Source organism: Microtus oregoni, unplaced genomic scaffold, assembly GCF_018167655.1.
Source record: "Microtus oregoni isolate MIOR12 unplaced genomic scaffold, Mior012 000038F_ref0000394, whole genome shotgun sequence".
Taxonomy (NCBI): Eukaryota; Metazoa; Chordata; class Mammalia; order Rodentia; family Cricetidae; genus Microtus; species Microtus oregoni.
The window spans coordinates 24,147,053-24,166,147 of NW_024543097.1; the positions used below are offsets into that span (position 1 = coordinate 24,147,053).

At 45.5% G+C, this 19,095-nt stretch overlaps 1 protein-coding gene across 10 annotated transcripts in view; it reads left to right on the forward strand.

Annotated features, from left to right (window-relative positions):
- LOC121433402 (histone deacetylase 4) overlaps positions 1-19,095 on the forward strand; it is a 257,632-nt gene that overhangs the window by 151,236 nt on the left and 87,301 nt on the right. For 9 of the 10 annotated variants that reach the window (XM_041631766.1, XM_041631771.1, XM_041631765.1 and 6 more), the window contains one exon: positions 7,331-7,572. In XM_041631766.1, the coding sequence (XP_041487700.1) occupies positions 7,331-7,572 (242 nt within the window). Of the gene's footprint in view, positions 1-7,330; positions 7,573-19,095 lie in introns of those variants that run through there. The other variant, XM_041631774.1, reaches the window with a different exon arrangement.

The following is a 19,095-nucleotide window of genomic DNA, read 5'->3' on the forward strand; positions in this document are numbered from 1 at the left end:
CTGTGTTTAGTATGTGTCTCTCCTGCCCAGTGCCAAATGGAAACCTTCCCATATCTGCACACACAAATACCTTTCTTTGCATTTTGGTTTCAGCTGAAAAGAAAAGAACACAAAGCTTCCTCTGTTTGTATCATCGCTGTTTTCCTTTTCAAGCATGATTTCTATTCTGGTGAATTGTTAACAGAGTTTCTTAGCATTACATATAAGGGTTGCAGTGAGGCAAAGAAAGTTGTTACAGAAGACCTCCCTGTCTGTGAGCCTCAGGGAATGCCACTGTGTTGTGCCTGCTCCCTACAAAACATTCTTAGATGTTTACCTTGGAAAGTGCTTTCGACATTTCCACCCTACCTCCTCCGTACATCTGCACCTGCATGCTCACATGCACATTAAATGATCGGAATTCCATTTCAGACATCTTTGGACGAGAGGATATTGCAGATAAATCAGAATTTTGAGTGGAGTCTAGATAGGGCTTTTCAGTCTTTGTGAGTGATAGTTTTAATAAGTTGTGTGCTCTGAAGTTCCAAGGGAGGATGGAACACACGTGCAGTTTCATTCACTTCAGAAATGTGCAGGAACGACAGTAAGAACATAATATGTCCTAAGTCCCATCCCATAATAGCACTCAGTAGCCAGTCTGGTTGCTAAACATGTGACACACATCAAGGCTAGGAAATGTTTAAGAATAGGCCATCATGTCCCATCAGAATAGAGCTATTCTGAAACCTTTGTGGTTCAGAACTTGGGCCAACCCCAAGACTCTCTGTGACTGAGGACAGGACTGTTGGAGTATCTTTGAGATATGCAGCTAAGAGAGACACAGGTCATTACGACATAGGACATTGTAAAATATACCACCCACACTGCAAGACCACTCATCATTTTTAAAACTTAGACCAAAAAAAAGTGGGGGGGGGGACGCTTGTCCTGCCTGTCTTATAAAACCCTTTGTCAGTGACAGAGAGCTTTTATAGAAAGACCCCAACAAACACATGAAGAAGCAACTGAAGAACCAGAAGAGTGCTATTGGCAGCAGTCATGGTTAGCTGCTAACACCCACCTGGGCTGTCTCAGTCGCCTGTCACTAGGCACCCCAGCTCTTGCTGGAAAATCACAGCCAAATCTGCCAGGCCCTAAGAACATACAGTTGACAGAAAGCCAGGGCCGGAGTTCATTGATCTAGGCAAGCGTCATCAGTAGAAGTACAGGGCAGGTAGCCAGCATCTCCAGCTGGGGTGTGTGTGTGTGTGTGTGTGTGTGTGTGTGTGTGTGTGTGTGTTTGTGTGTGCGTGCGTGCACGTGTGTGCATGTGCACACACACTGGCGCTCATGTAAACATGTTCCTTCACATATGCTGGTAGATTACAGTGGCTTTGGGAGATACAGTTTTCTGGCAGTGCTTGATCTAACTAGGTCCTGATTCAAATAGAGCATAAGACCCTAAAGAGTGGGGTGACTTTCTGATGCTGATAACATGGAATTCTTACTGATTTATTGGGATATGCTGACAGTATCTTACTGTTCTATAAGAATCTTCCAGATGTGTACTATTAAAATGGTGTGAAGGAAGAAGTATGGATAGATGTGGAGAAGGTATGTGAAGGACCCTGTGGAGGGGTCCATAGCATGGTTCTCTCTGATTTGTGTACTCTGAAAAAGCAGTTCTTTATTTTGTGTATGCATGTCCATTGTACTCATTGGTTTTCCTTCTACCATGTGGTCAGAGGCTGGAACCCAGCTCTTCACATCCACCCTCTAAGCCATTTCTCTGGCCTTGTTTTGTGTGCTTTTGAAGTTGCCCCCAAACACTTGAAGATGAACATTCCAGGGAGGGGTCATAAGCCAGCAAGAGTTAGAGTAACTCTCCTCACCCCCATATAGGCAAATGTCAGTGAGAGGAAGCCATGGTTCCGTAGTTGAAATATCTATTATTTTTCCCTGGAGCTGAATGAGTTATTCTTTACTGAGGCGACCCTTGGCTCTCATGTGTTTCCTGAACAGAGCTGCTTTCTTTCTGTGTCTGTGTGATGGTGTGAAGTGGTGTCAGTGAGAGAGGAGTGACCCACGTAATGGAAAGCAGGACTGGGAGGGAGAGCAGGAGGCTTTTCCTGTAGGAGGGCTTGCTCCCAGCAGACCTGTCTTTCTCCTTAGAGCACTGAATGTGGTCTTTGTGTCCTCACTGACGTCATAGGTCCAATTGTATTGATAAGCTTTTTCAAAGCACAGCCTATGGAGGAGTTTTCAACCCTCCATAGAATATTTCTGAGAATACAGGCGGTTTTGTTTTGATTCTGTGTTCTTTAAGAAGAGGGGATTTCGTTTTCTTCTTGTAGAGTCCTGGGTCAAAAGCCCAGCAGCCTCTGTTGGGAACTCGTGGCATTTCCAGTGGTTTTGATACAGAAATAGCACAAGTCATTCTTGACGCAACTGCCAGGGCCATGCTCTCATGAGTGAATGGGGACCATGGCCTCGGTCTCTGCAACTGGCAGTTGAGCTGGGCTACAGCCACGCCTCTTGGCCTCCTGATGATGGCTGTGGGGGTGGGCAGGCCATGTTCTCAAGAGCCCTTGGCCTAGTCTCCTTGCTTGTTGTGTGGATTCCAGGCCTCATTTTGTGTCTGCCAAAGTGACCTTACTTGAGAGGAAGCAACAACAGTAGCTAGCTATGGGATGTGAGTTGCAGGTAACAAAGGACCTTTAATCTTCTGCTTCCTTTCAATTTCTGTAGCCAAGAGTGAAGTTCTAATTGGCACTTTGGGACGCAGGCCAAGGCAGTGTTTCTGTCCCTTCCCAACATTTGGAGATGCTTCTTGCAGCTCACTGGCAGACTTCACTGAAGACAGTGTTGGCTCCCAGCACCGGAGCTCCCTCTGCTCTTCATGTACAACAGTTGAGCCCAGGCCTACTGTGGACTTGAGGAGTGAGTGGGCTCAGTGGTCTCTCACATGGGTCTTTCTTACTTCATGTTGCTTGAACTGTGGAAGTGATACCCCTTTCTCTTCAACCCCCCAGTGTAGTTACCCCTCAGAGATCTGTAGCCTGCACAGAGCCCAGGACAGGAGGACTTGGAACTAGTCCTGCCCTTGCTTCCTCTTCAGTTGTTGGGCTGCTGGAAGTTAGGGAACAGGGAATGGCCATCATGCATTTCATGCAGGAATGCAAAAGAAGATCTGGGCAAAAATTGACCTTTGGGATGGATGGTACCTGTCCAGGAAGTTCAGATACATTTGGGACAGTAAGCATGGGTGATTCTTGAGTAAAGAGAGGGTCCAGCAGTCTTAACTTGTTCATCCTGTGTGGTGGATATGCTAACATTTCATCCATCTTTCAGTCTGGCTTACAAATTTAGGGCACCTTAAATACCCAAGGTTACAGTTTCAAACACAGCTTTAAATTTAGTGCCTTAGGAACTAAAACATCAGTAAACTGAGCATATTGAGTGAAGAAGCAACAAAATTCAAAACAAGCAATACAATCTGCTCCACTTTGTCCTCAGCTTTAGTTTGTTACGACAAAGCTGTATTCAGTGCATGGCAAGCACCTTTGGAGTGTGTCCTCCCCCATTCTTCAGAGTATACCCTGCCCACATTCAGTCACACATACTGACTGTTGTTCAGAGAATCCAGTGACCCTTTTACATTCCTTGGTGGGGTGCTGACCAGCCTTGACCCGCAGGTCAGGGGCTACACTGGTTATGTTCCCGTGGGAAAAATATCAGTGCTGTATAGTTGGCCTCTGGCTGAAGAAAGAGCTTCAGTTGTTACCGCACTCACATTAGTATCCTTTGGACCAAGTGTGAATGTACTTTCCTTGTAACAGGCTCTAAGGCTAGCCTCAGTGCCAAAGTACTACTATAGAAATCGCCCCAGCTGGTTATCATTCTGCCCTGTGACTGATAAGGAGCAGTTGAGCAGCCTGGTCTTGCCACTGCCTGGAGCTGTTCATCCCATCCCCAACTGCCCTCTGCACACCCTGCCCTGCTAGTCCCTAAGCATTCAGTTCTGTACCAATTGTGCCCCACAGAGGCCAGAGGAAGGTGTTAGAGCCCTTGGAGCTGGAGTTATTATAGGCAGTTGTGAGCCACTTAGCATGAGTGCTGGAAACTGAAATCTGGCCCTTTAGAAGGGCAGCAAGTGCGTTTAAGCTCTAAGTCATCTCTCTAGTTCCACCATCCTTGTTATCACTGTATAGATACATTAGTAGAAATGATTGGCCTGTCATGTTCTTGAAGTTAACCAAAGCAATCCTTTTAAAGGTTTTGTATTTATTTTTCTAAAGAAATGTTAGGCATTCCTACTGGTACCTCTCTATGAAAAATAGAAATGGGCAGATAGCATGCTCTTGTGCCCAACATCTTTGATATAGTCTGTTAATATATAAATCTTAGGTCATGTCAGCAAAATTATAGCAAAAGTCCCACCTGCCCTCTTCCCCAGAGCCAAGTGAGGTAACACACAGGAAAAGATAGTTTTCAAACTGTGAGACAGTGTCATGGTTTCATTAATTTTTCATGGATTTTTATTTAAGCTAAACTAACACTGCTTAACTAGACACTAAGAATATATGATTGACTGATTGATTGATTGAGTGAGTGAGTGAGTGAGTGATTGATTGATTGATTGATTGATTGTAGGCTAGTTTTCACCCCTAGTTGACTCACATTCTAAAATAAAGTGGCCATAGACTAAGCCCATCAAGGATCATATGTGTCTATAACTAAGAAAGATGATGTGACTTATGCCAGGCAGTCAGGGGCAGCTTGAGGCAGTCTCATTTAACCATAAAATTGACAGGTTAAAGGATCATGTCTGTGAGTTCAAAATAAGGGATAGGTAAAACCCCAGCAAGAAGTACCTGCTGTTACCTGCTGTTCAGTCGGACAGCACAGCCAGCCCCTGATGAAGAAGCTCGCCCTGAGACTCCTTCAGGAAGGCATCCCCTTTAATTCCTTACCCTCTAGAGTGTATTATCCTTAAAAGGGAAACTGAGTAAACATAGAAATAATATTGTTTTATAACACCTTCATTGTTTGTATTTTTCCATCTTGTTTTATTTTGTAATAAAAGAGATAGAAAAAAAAAGACAAAACAGAAAGATGAGTAAGCCAGTCCTTGTTCCTGTGTGAGAGAGAGCCTTGTCCATGGAGCAAGCATACATCAACTAAAAAGCTTCTAGTGTACCTAGCTCGAGCCAAGATACAGAAAGTGCAAACGTCCCTGTAAGTAGCCAAAGCCTTGCCTCACTGATGATGAGGAGCCGAAGTCTTGGCTGAGCTTCACTGAGCTTGGTAGGAGAGGTTAGCTCATGGGCCACAGCAGGGTTTTGTTGGACTTGAGGATCTCCAGTTGCTTTATGGTTGCTGGGTGTTCTTGTGGCTAAGCAGGCTGCTGGCCCAAGGCCTGGGTATTTCTTGGGTTCTGTCTGCTCCTACCCCTCTGTCAGTCTGTCTTGGAGGATTTAGTGGAGACCACAGGGCCAGACCACAAGCCAGGTTGGTGCAGGGGCCTAGGATGGGAAGATGGCCACTTCATTGGGGAACCCAAGGGAGTCTTCATTATGGTTATACCTCCACCTCCTCCTTGGTCTCCTGGACTCTGCTCCAGGGGAGCTGTATCTTGAGGCAGAACACCAGGGTTCTGGTGACTGTTAGCTCTCTTCCCATCTTTACTCTAGAAGGACAAGGAAGAATCCTGGGACCAGGGATCCTCTGAGGCCAGCTTTGGGAGTTGCTGTGTGGGAGTGGCTACAGGAATGCCAGGGACCAAAAGAAACAAGCACATTCTTACTCAAGTCTGTGGCTCAAGATTGTCAAACATGGCTTACCCAGGAAGAGGGCTTCAGGCAGGTCTTGGTCCAAGACCCCCCTGAATTTGCGAGTAGAAAACCCTAAGAATTTAGCAAGAAGAAAGGGTATAGGATAGCCACGATTAGAAAGAATTGCAGGCAAGGCCAAGTGCATAAGGGCCAGGAGCTGGATGTCAGGCACCTGCCACCAGTGCTGCACTTGAACTCTAAACTGAGTCCCTTCCAGAAGACAGTGCTCTTACCTCCTTTCCTTGGACTCAGTGCTTGTGTGTGGGCAGAGGAAGCATTGCATACAGGGCAGTCGGGAGGTAGGGTCTACAGGGCTTTTTTGCCTTAACCGAGCGAACATCTGCAGAGCTGCCTGTGGACAGGTACTGTAGTAGCACTTCACTGTGTTTAGAACGTTCTAGTTCCAAGGAGCCTGTGCATAACACAGTGTTCATAACAGCCTCTGACAGGAGAGGGGCTGCTCAACAAGTTGGTAATTTATTCTTTTATCGTTAATTATGTTTTAAAAATTTTTTGTGTTTGCATATGTGCATTTTGGGGGGTAGGTAGGTCATGTATGCTGTGGCACACTTGTAAAAGTTAGAGGATAGCGTTCAAGAGTTGGTTCCCTACTTCCATTGTGTGGATGTTGGGGATTGAACTCAAGTTATCAGGTGTGATGTCAGGTTCCTTTACTCACACACTTAGCCATCTCTCTGACCCTGTGTTGGTAACTTAAAGCTTACCTTTCCTCCACATTGTTTCTCTTGCTTTAATTTGAAATTAATTTTGTAAGTAAACACTGATACTGACTCAGCTTCTGCTTTAAATCAGAATCACGGTGGCCTCTCCTTGGCAAAACATGGGCTCAGTGTGAGTGCAGAAGCCACCCTGATGAACGCTCATGCTGCCCGCCAGGAGCACACTTTATTGGCTGCAGTCGGTTGGGTAAACATGTTTTTCAAGAGGGTTCTCATTTTACCATGGCAACAAGCTCTCTGCTTGAGTGTCTATCTGGACCACTTCTATGGCACACACTGTTCTTGAGTCTCATACATAGCTCTGCAGTGGCTTCATTAGGAGAAGGGGCAGAAGCAAAGTACAGGCGGTTTGCCCATCCAAGTACTGGCACTTGGCTCCTTGCATGGCTAAGCGGAGCATTTTGCTCTAGTTTCCCTTTATTGACTTTTCAGTATGACGTCAGATGAGCCTTTGGATCTGCAGTGGGGTCCTTTGAGAGTGGGGCCTCCCCCTTTGGCAAAGGGTGGAGAGTAATAACTCGGTGCAAGTATGTCTCCTAGCTAGATCTGCCACTGCCCTGAGATCTTTGTGCTTGAGGACAGAGCCCAGAATCCTTGAGCCTTGTACAGACCATAGCCTGTCAGACCATTGGCCAAAGAATACCAGGTGCCCTTTGGGCCACCAACACCCCTTGATAGTTGACATCTAGGCTTTACAGGGAAGAAGGGACCCAGACCCCAAGGCTCGCCTTGCTGCCTCAGTGACCCATTCTCTTCTTTGTTGTGCTCTCTCCATAGTGGACGTGGCTACAGCGCTGCCTCTGCAAGTGGCCCCTGCAGCAGTACCCATGGACCTGCGCCTGGACCACCAGTTTTCGCTGCCCTTGGAACCTGCACTGCGGGAGCAGCAGCTACAGCAGGAGCTTCTAGCACTGAAACAGAAGCAGCAGATCCAGAGGCAGATTCTCATTGCTGAGTTCCAGCGGCAGCATGAGCAACTGTCCCGACAGCATGAGGCCCAGCTGCATGAGCATATCAAGGTGAGAAGCATCCTTGGGCTCTGTGTCATACCTGTCCTTCTGCCCAGGGTATGTTTACTGGAGTGCTGAGACATGTGGACTAGCTATCCTCTGGGTGACCCCTGCTTCTTCTTCCCCATGATTGGTGTGATTTCATCTAGTGCTGAGGTGTAGATAGGTGACAGCTGCTCTTTCTGTACCCAGAATGGACATCACCCAACTAGTGCTTAGACCTATGGACCAGATGCTTTCTGGGTGACACTTGCTCCTCTGTCCCCAGGATTGGCATCATCCATGGAATGCTAAGACCTGAGAACTAGATATATCCTCTGTGTGGTATGTGATTCCTTCTGTCCCCAAGACCCAGTCTTACTCACAGAGTGTCAAGGCCCAAGATCCAGGTGACCCTTACCATAAGGTTGCTGCAAATGTCCTAGGCCTTACGGCTTCTGCAGAGGACACACAGTGTAGAAGTTGTCTTCTAAAAATGCATGCCCAGGTAGGAAAATGGCCAGGGGGAAAACAGGCCAAAAAGTGACGGACACCTCAGAGGACTCAGGGTTCATTGTGGTTTTTCTCAGATTTTCCCACTGACCTTTCATAACTGACTCCTTCACCGCCCGCAAAAGAAACTGTTAACAAAGACCTTTATGATGCCTACTCTATACAGTTGCTTAATCTGATCCCAGAATTTAAAATTAAATAAGTTGGAAAGAAACATACATGTAGATGTTATAGGGTAAAGCTGTAAGGCCAGGAATGTCTCTACTGAAAACCATGCTGAGCCACACTGTCCAGTGTAGAGGGAGCTGCGGGCTGCATTCCTGCCACCTAGCTAGCTTATGCCCCAAAATAACAACACACAAGTTGTATTCATTTAAACACTGCCTGGCCCATGTGCTCTAGCTTCTTACTGGCTGATTCTTACATCTTGATTTCCCATTTCTATTTATGTGTGTAGCACCCCAAGGTGCGCTTACTAGGAAGATTCTAGCCTACGTCCATCCTGGGTCGGAGCTTCATCGTGTCTGCCCCAGAGAGGAGATCTATCGAGTCTGAGCTCACTTCCTCTTCCTCCCAGCATTCTGTTCTGTTTACTCCACCCACCTAAAGGCAGGCCTATCAAATGGGCCAAGGCAGTTTCTTTATTAGCCAATGACCTTCCTCCATCAGTCCAGTAGAAACTACATTTTGCAATAGTCACATTAAAGCAAAAGCCTCCCATACCAGTTGTACAAGTTGCCCACAGTTGTGTATCAAAATCAGCCAACACATCACGGTTTCTGCCACAGTGTTTTTTTGCTGGTGAGGAACTCAAGAGCAGCCACTGGGTCCTGTGTTGGTCAGGGTAGTGTCATCTGAGGCCTAGCTGGGCTTGGAATGGAGGATGTATGGTGGTTACTTACTTCTAGCAGTACTTTCCCAGAACCACCTTGCTCACCCAGTAGGACCAAGATGGAGCCCCTGCATCTAAGACCCTTGAGCCTGGATTGTATTAACCACCTCTGCAGTGCTGCCATCACCAGAGTAGTCTCAAACCATGGGAGGGTCCTCTGTAGGCCATGATGTGGATTGCTGAGGAGCCTGCACAGGACTATTTCCTGGTTCAGATAACAAATTACAGAGCACTGCTTACCGTGGTGCTCAGGCCCAGTAACAACTCTAGGTGCCTTTCAGGAATGTGTGTGCTGAGAACATTGTCCTGGTTGGGCAGAGGATCTAGGAAACTTCACCCAGAGCTCTGAGAGCTGTCTGCAAGGAGGCCAGGGTCTTTGGTATTTTGATGTTTGCTATGTTAATTGTCCTGGGGCTATTCCTGCTGCTGCTACTGCTACTGCTCTGTTCTCTTGGGTTTGGGGTGGGCTGGTTAAGATCTCCCACCAGCACAGGCTCTTCACACCCCTAATCCTTTCCCGCCTCCTAGGAGAGGTCAACATCAGGTCTAGGAAAGAAAGCCTTGCTGCTCAGTGCTCTGCTGTGGATGACCAGGCCCACTTCCCATGGGGCCCTGTTTTCCAGGACTAGAAAAAAAGAGGTTTTGAAGTTGGATGTTTGAGGCTGGCCTCAGGCAGGGGCCATGTGCCAGCTCGAAAACAGAAGAAGTCATTCCAAGTAATGGCACCCACTGACCCTGGTGTGGAGGTGACTGAATGCCATCTCACCAGACTGCTTGTCTTATTCTCTACAATAGCCATAGCCTCACAGGGTCCTTGCCAGCAGTGTGCAGTGTGACAGGAAGACAGGGCTAGATGTGCAGTGGGAGGCTTTGTCAGGTGTAGGGAAGAGTAGCTTTGTGTTCTTGTTCTGTCAATTGATTAGATGTTCCCATGGTTCAAACAATAAGAGTCTCAGAAGTAAATCTCCCTGCCTGTTTTTAGAGCAGTAGCAAGAGGTATAAACAAGGACCTTAAGTTAGGGTCCCATCAGCCAGGGAGGGTGTCCTTGCTTAGCATCCAGGTGCCTAGTGTCATCTCAGATGAGTCCCTGGAACCATTTCTTTCTACCACAAAGTTCTAGACCACAGGAGAGATGTTGTAGGCCTAGAAACCTATGCTAGCCTTTGAGACAAGGCTTGAGAATCATAGAAATTTAAGGTTACATTTTTTGTGTGCTTTAATTCTTCATTAAAATTGAAACCATAAAAGCCTTTAGAGTATATAATTGTGTCATTGCATTAGCAGTCTTTTGTTTTGATGGTTTAAACTCTCTTCATGCCATCATATTGTTAACGACACTTGGCAGTGGTGTTTGTCAGACAGATTTCTTGAACACACAATCTAATTAGTGTCATTAAATCATCAGTAAATTTGAATGGAATTTATAATTGGAACAAGAGTAGTTTTTAAAGTAAAACTTCAGTTGTTAATTTGGGGTAAACAATGTCTTTCCAGGGGTTGTAGTTCTCAGAATCACTATCCCTGCTGTAAGCCTTGTTCTTCTGCTCATTTCCTTGTAACATTAATTTCTCTCCAGCCCAAGGAGGGGGGGCAGGTGCAGGCTGAATGGAGGGGTAGTGTTATATATCATTAGCTGGAAATTGCCCCCTGTAAAGGTTGTTCAGACCCAGGAACAATGTAAGATCAAGACAGTGGCCTAGAATAGTTACCTTGTGGGTTTTCAGCATTATTTTTAGTATTTAGAAGTATTTACCAAATAAATTAAAAAAAATATGTTCTTAGTGTCTCTACTTCAAAAGTAGTGTGGGTTTAGCAGGTAGCAGTACGCCCTGCCTCTCTGCTGCTCTACAGAGACTTCAGGCCCCAGAACTGACCTGAGGCACATGGCTAGCCTTATCCTCCATTAAAACTTGGTACAGAAATTCTCTTCTTTGGGGGAAGATTGCTCATGCACTGACTGCATCCTGAGTGTACATGTATGGGCTGCTCCTTCTAAGCCTGGTGTGCCTCATCTGTCCTTCTGTCTAAAGAATTAAATGTTTGATACATGCACTGTGCAGCTGTTGGTTTTTCTGGCATTCATAGTTTCTCCCTTTCCTGGTATTGAGTTTCCTATGTAGATCCAGTCTCCCAACCTTGGGGGCTGATGACCAGTCTAAAATGAGTGACACAGAAACTGACTTTCCAAGACAACTTACTCAGAAAATGCCAGGGTGTGCAACCTAGGATAGACATAGATGCATCCTGAGAGGCTGGGAGAGAAGCCACTGAAAGATTAGAGAGCATCCACATTGCTGTGGAGCAGAGAAAAGCTTCCACACTGCTGTGATATAAGAGAAAAGCTTCCACACTGCCGTGATATAAGACTCTTGTGCCTAAGAACTTGCTGTGGGGCTGGTACTACAGCATGTTAGCCAGGTGTCCAAAGCAAGAGGCAGTGACCACTCCTCTTAGAGCCTGAAGGACAAGACCAGGGACACTCCTGGACCATCTGTCCTTACTTCATTGGCCTCTCTATCCTCTCCCACATTTCTGCATATCTTAGTTTGGGTTACTATTACTGTGATTAAACACCATAAACAAAAACAAGTTGGGGAGGAAAAGGTTTATTTGGCTTATGTTTTCACATCTGTAGTCTATCATTGATAGTGTATCAGAACAGGAACTTAGGACAGGAACCTGAAGGCAGGAGCTGATGCAGAGGTCATGGAGGAGTGCTGCTTACTGGCTTGCTCCCTGTGGCCTGCTCAGCCTGCTTTCTTATAGAACCCAGGACTACCAGCCCAGGGATGGCCTCACCCATATCAATCACTCATTAAGAAAATACACTACAGGCTTGCCTACAGCCCAGTGTTATGGAAGCATTTTCTCAAGTGGGTTACCTCCTCTTAGGTGACTCTAACCTGTGTAAACTTAGTAGAAAATTACCTGGCACATTGCACACCCATGACTGCTGGCGTAGTCAGCCATCTCTGTGTGCCTTGTGGCTGTCTGCATTTTTTCTATTATTTTCTGTGTTGTTTTCAGTTGCATTGCTGGTCTTTTAACTATCAGTGTAGGAGTGCTCTTAATGAATAAGAGGCATATTTCCAGCTTCCACTGTTCATTCTCACTTGATACAAAGTAGTTACCCACTTGTCATATTGTGAATCAAATGTTCTTTCTGAAGAAATTTAAAATACCACCTCTGTTCCCTCTCATGTGCATATTTATATGTCTGCGCCTGTATCTAGCTTGCTATATTCTTATGTTGGCACTGTGCAGTTCCAACGATGCCCACATAAACTTGAGACTGACTGCTGTGTCCTTATGCTGGTACCATGCAGCTCCAATGGTACCCACATAGACTTGAGACTGGCTGCTATATTCTTATGCTGGCACCATGCAGCTCCAACGGTACCCACGTTTGGCTTTAGACTACTGCTACATCTTTATGCTGGTACCATGCAGCTCCAACGATACCCACAAAGACATGAGACTGACGGCTATATTTTTATGCTAACACCATGCAGATCCAATGGTACCCACAGACTTTAGTCTGATTGCCCACCTCCCCAGACCTTGTCCCTCTGCAAAGAATTTCCACAGCTTGTGTGACCTGTTTCTTTCCCAGATGAACTTCACAACCATTCTCATGAAGTCTCCACAATTATGCTGGGAAATACTTAATATTGTTAGGTAATGGTTTCCTAGTATTGAATTTGTACTCAAGAAACAAGTTATTTGATTCAGATTTCTACTCTAGTGAATCATTTTTTGTTTTTTACTTAACACATATGTTTAATCTGGGATATTTTGTATTTTTGTTTTTATTGTGAATAAATCTGCATTTTTTATTTTTACTGCTTGCATAGTGCCAGTGTATAAATGAGCTCTGGAGTTCACTCTTTGATGGTATCTTGAATAGCTGGATAGAATTTATGGTAGTAGCTTTTTTTTTCATGTCTTCTGGGTTACTGATGTTACCTGCAAACAAAAATCTTTTTCTTTTATTATTCACCTGAATTAACTGAAATTTCCATAGTTTTGTGAGGTTATGAAAAACCTTCCCTGGCACCGTGGGCAGTCCCTGTTTTGAGGTGTTGGTAGCTGTGGACGGTACTGACTTGGATCCTATTATTGCATTCCTGTCGGCCAAGACCACCACTCTGAAGGACCAGCAGCATCAGAATGCCCCTTCCCATGCCCTAGTCTCTAAGATCTCTGTAGTCCAAGAGGTAGAGAATACAACTCAAACTCAGGTAGTCAGCTCCAACTGAAAGGGACTTTGGTTTTGTGGCCCTACAGACCAAGGTGCTGTTCATTCTGCTTTACTACAGGTATAGTCACTTTCTTTGCTGCTGTGACAGGTGTCTGACAAACAGCAACTTGAGGGATTAACCCCGCCTCACAGTTGATAAAGGGATTCAGTCTCTGGTCAGTGAGGCATGGTATGGTGGCAGAAGCACAAGGTGACTTGTCATTTTGGATCTGTCAGGATCAGTAAGAGACAAATTTTGATGCTCACTGTTTTTTATTTTTTAATCTGGGGCTCCAGCCCTAGGAATGGTGCCATCACATTCAAACCTTCCATCTTTTAAATCTTTCTGGAAACACCCTCATAGATGCACCCAGGGTTGTTACTTCTAAATCTTATAAAGTTGACAGTAAAGATTAGTCTTCAAACTACCTGTTGTTCTGAATAGCCAAGGACTTGTTGCCTGTGGTGCTATTGTGATTGGGAAGGACCCTGTGCCTCTGCCTGCTGCCTGGGAAGTCATGTCCCTGGTTACCTGGTCAGTCTTATGCCCAAAGGAGTGGTACAGATCAGCCCCATTCTTGGAGTTCTCTGTGACAGACCCAACTTCACCCGCTGCCCAAGGACACTGATGGCCACTCTGGTGCCATCCTGACTTTGCCTCATTTGTGCCAGGAGCTCCAGGCTCCTGTGCGTCAGGCTTCATGATTACCAAATGTCCTTTAACTCCTTTCTCCTCGGGTTGTGATGTCTGCAGACAAGAGTGAGCTTCCAGTGTATTTCCAGCTAATAGTGGAAGTTGGTAATCTTCACAAAATCTTGATATGGTAGGACACAAGCAGTTAACATTAGCCATTCTTTGCCTCCTCTGGCCATTAGTTATATGGCTTTCCTAGGTTCTCTGACACCTTCTAAGTGTTAGGATGATGAGGTCTAGGCCTGCTGGCACCTAAAGGGTAAGCTACCATGGGCAGGAGAGTACAGCCCTGAACTAAAACTTGAAGGAAAAGCTGGAATTAGGCCGTTGATGGGTAAGGAGATGCTTGGAAGAGCTCTATACTCTAGGAGGTGCACAGCCTCCCTGAGAAAACACACACACACACACACACACACACCACATCACACCCTAAAACTGCAGGCTGCTGTGCTGCTTTGAGTCTCTGTCCTTGTATCATCTTGTATGCTGCTTCTGCAATTTCTGTCCTCCTGACCACCTCCATGATACCCTGTACCCTAGTGATGCTGTAGCTCTGGCCCATGGGACACCTGTTCCATCCCTGGCACAGGCTCACCTGCTGGCTCTCTCTTCCCTTTTATAGATCTTACTGCTGGACCACACACGTGCTTTTCTTTTAACGCTTGAGTGTCTGGGTTCAGGTGGGGATGACGAAGACAGATCCACTGGAGTGCTGCTTACTGCTGGGTATGCCTGGAAGAATACATTGTTTCCAGGGTACTATAATGAGATTGCTTTTGGATTTGAGCCACTTGGTCCAGTGAGTGGAGATGGAAATGGTTTTTTATTGAGAGCCTTGGGACATTTTAATCCCAAATGCTCCATTGCAAACCCTGGACAAACAACATATACCCTGCCAGTCAACAGCTTCACACCCATGGATGACTTTATTTCTTTCCTCTGTTATATGTTTCAGCTAAAGAGCATAATGGTGCCTGCCCTGTGCTTATCTCAGGAAAGCACATGAGATTCTGCCTTAAAGGCTCTCTGAGCATCTTTGAGTATAGCTATAGAACAACATGCATATTGAGCTTTGGTGGCTTTAAGGAAACAAATGTCCAGGTCTGTCAAGACAGACAAGACTCAGCACAGCAGTCTGGCTATCTCGTCTCTTCTTCCTCACACTCTGCCACAGACTTGGATTTCACTTTCTTCCAGAGTGTGCTTGACTTATCCTGGTTTTATCTCCAGTGTTATCTTTTTTAAGTAACATGAGGGTAGGTGGCAAGGAGACTGTTAGTCTACCTCTGGGTAGACCAGTGGGTCTTTCACAGTACAGAATGCGTGGGAACAGGCAGGCCAGCTGTTCTCCAGGACAGGCTGATTTGGGGGCTGGTATAGTCTGTACCATCACGGCCACTCACGATCTTGAGCAGAATCCATCTGTAGCAAAAGTCTGTGTGCAGTAGTGAAAGGGAAGAACGATTATGTATTTGCTTAGCTTGGCCTGAATCCCACAGTGGTGGTGGGGAGCATATGGGCTTGTGCCCATAGGGGCTGCACTGCTATTGCTCTTGCCAGCTGGCCTGTCCCTACTGACTCCTATCTATAGTGTGGCATCTTTCTTTCTCTTCCGCTAGTCCATGATGCTAACATGTTAAGTATGACATCTAGCCAAACTGGGTCTCTCTGGCTTATAGCAGAGGTGACAGTGGCCCTTCTCTGGCTACTCTTTGCTGACTCTGGCCATCAGATGCGTGACTGTCCTAGGTTCACTGACAACCTCTGTCACTGCTGGCATCCAAAGGGTGAGAATTGAAGGTACTGTGGCCAGGAGCATGCTGTGGAGACAACATCAGTGCATACATTCACTCTGGGAAACAAGCAGGTGTAGGCAGAGACTGCTCATTCGTTTCCCAGCCACTCAGACCCAAATAATCACACAGAAACTATATTAATTATGACACTGTTCAGCCAATGACTCAGGCATATTTAACCAGTTCTTGTGTCTTTCTTCTTCGGCAGCTTCTTGGTGTCTCCCTGACTCTGCCTACTTTCTCTCTATATCTCTGTTTGGATTTCCCATTTGGCTTTACTCTCCTAAGCCATTGGCCTAAACAGATTCTTTAATAACCAATGATTATAAAACTTATTCTTAGCATACGGAATGAAATCCCACATCAGGCAGGTGGGCCATACATCCAGCATGTGAAGGGGGCATGCAATATACATTTTACTGGTAAATTGTCATGTTTTGTGTGAGCTCACTTAAAATTTGGCTCTGAAAGTGGGTTTCCCTTTCTCATTTCAGACCCAAACATGTTAGTCTCAAAGTGCCTCTTGTCTGGTGATAGGTTGATTCCCACCCCAGCCCCCATGACTGAGAACATAAAATACTATGTTGAGAACAGCCAGCAGGTAAACCTTTTGCAGAGTAGGCCACTCTTATTTGTCTCCTAATGTACACATGCCTGCAGAGGGAACAGGAAACTGGAAAGTTAGTCATGGAGAGAAAGCTCAATCAGGAGCTCCAGCTGACTAGTTCCAGTACCCCAGTTGGTTTCTGCTAGATGTGGTGAGCAGAATTTGATGGTATCTGTCTGTCACTGTTTATTCTTTTATTGGAAACCTTACCCAAGGGGAAGGGACACTTTGCTCCACTATAGACATCCTTAGTTGGGAACTCTAACTGACTGCCTAAGTGGGGCTTTCCCCACTGGTGTTTTCTCTGATGCTATGCGTGCCCAGTTTGATGGTGGTTTACAGTCTGTCTATCTGTTGTTTCTATCTGTTTGCTACTTGCTATTTATCCTTTTGCTTGCTATATAGTTATTAAACTCACTCATTCAAAACAACAAGCATAGCAATTGTAGAACATTCTTCAGACCATACAGACCAGCTGTTGGGTGTAGGAGTCTGTCCCTAAGCGTCAAAATGGGTCAGGGATCAGCTTTTACTGAAAATATTGACTATGCTTAAAGGGCTATACAAATCTCACCACACATTATTTTTGGAAGAAACTGCTTGTTGGTTCCTGGCTACCGGCTAGCTTAATAATCAGACAGAAACTGTATTAATTAAATCACTGCTTGGCCCATTTGCTCTAGCTTCTTAATGGCTAACTCTTACATATTAATTTAACCCCTCTCCATTAATCTGTGTATCATCACATGGCAGTGGCTTACTGGCAGAGTTTTGACATGTCTGAATCTGGCAGAGGCTCCATGACATTTCTCTGACTCCGCCTTTCTTTCTCCCAGCATTCAGCTTAGTCCCCCCCGCCCCCACCTAAGTTCTGCCCTATCAACAGGACAAGCCGGTTTTCTTTATTCATTAATGATAATCACAGCATACAGAGGGAAATCTCACATCACAGTATTTCTCTTGAGGCCCAGTAATGTGAAGAAGTTGGTTTAATGCCTATGGGTGATTTTGAGTCTCTATTTCCTCTATTGCTGAGCTAGATGTTCTGAGCTTAAGATGATTTGCTTATGCTCAGTTTCACTTGTAGATTATTTTTTTTTTGTTTTTTTGTGGGTTTTTTTGTTTGTTTGTTTGTTTGATTGATTGATTGATTTGTTTTATTTTTTGGGACAGGGTTTCTCTGTAGCTTTGGAGCCTGTCCCGGAATTCGCTTTGTAGACAAAGCTGGCCTCAACCTCACAGAGCTCCACCTGCCTCTGCCTCCCAAGTGCTGGGTAAAGGGGTGTACCACCACCACCTGGCTTACTTTCCTATATATATGATTATTTTATGTTTTTTGGTGTTTTACCTGCATATATGTCTGTGTGAGGGTGTTGTAAGCATCGGAACTAGAGTTATAGGCAGTTGTGAGCTGCCATGTGGGTGCTGGGAATTGAATACATGTCCTCTGGAAGGCTCAGCTCTTCATTGCTTAGCCATCTCTCCAGCCCCTTGGTATTACTTTTAATCAGACACCCTTGACCTGGAATCAGCTAGGAGACAAACATCTGGGCAAGTCTGTGATGGAGTTCTAGATTGTGCTCATTGAAAATTGGGAAGATACACCCTAAATATGGGCAACTCTGTTCCACAGCCTGGGGTCCTGAACTGAATAAAAAGGAGAAAGTAAGCTCAGTACCAGCATTCCTCTCTCTCTCCTTCCTGATTGGTCCCCTTCAGTGTCATGGTGGCTCAAAACCTAAGCATTGGCTTAAAAACGAACTGGTTTAAGTTTTAATTAGAATAGTAGGGCTGCCGTTGCTGATTTTGTTAGAAAAAATTAGGCCGTGCGTCTCACTTTTCTATCACTGTAATAAGACACCATAACCAAGGCAATTTATAGATGAAAGAGCTCTATATTTCTTTTTTTCCATAAAAGAATTTCCCATTCCCACTGTAGGCACTTGTACACTATGAGACAAACAGCAGTAGCCTCCTCTGCAAAAGGTTTGCCACCTGGCTGCTCTGAACACAGTGTTTTGTGCTCTCTGTCACCGAATTGGGGGACTTACAGTTTTAGAGGGCAAGTCCATGACCGTCATGAGAAGTGTAGTAGCAGGCAGGCATAGCATTGGAGCAGCTCCTAGAAGGCACATCTTGAGGTACATTTATAAGGCAGAAAGAGAGCTAACTGAGAATGGTATGGGGTTTTGAAACCGCAAAGCCGGCCCCTAGTGGCAGACTTTCTCATCCTTCTCAAACAGTTCTACTGGAGACCAAGTGTTCAAATATGTGAGCCTATGGGCCGTTCTCATTCAAACCACCACACCGTGGTTTCTTATTTTAAACTGTTTCATGGTATTGATGTTTGAATCTGCCCAAGATCTCTTCTTAGCAATTCTCCCCCGCCATGGTCATGGTGGTGAGTTATTAAGTGCAGACAGCGAGGTTTTACCTACTGTAAAATCAGCACTTCCAGAAGGCCTATTATAGACTGAGTTCTACACTCCAGTGGTGTCTACATGTATGTCAGCCTTCTCCCTGGACAGTACAGGCCCTGCCTTGGAGTGCTGAGGAAGGAGTGCCTTGTGACAGATTATTGTGTGTGATCAGGAGAAAAGTTAAGATCAAAGGGTCCTAAGGTGCAGAGGGTCACTGTTAAGAGTGTCCCGACTGTGCTGGACTGAAGGGCACAGATGTGGTTAGTCCATTCTGCCCTGGCTATGTGAGTGTCAAGTGCAGAACATCTCAGTCGTCTGAAGTTGTGGCACTCTCACAGGGCCAGCATTGTGGCTGTGGTGTGTTTGGGAATCTGGTCGTTATTCGTCTTC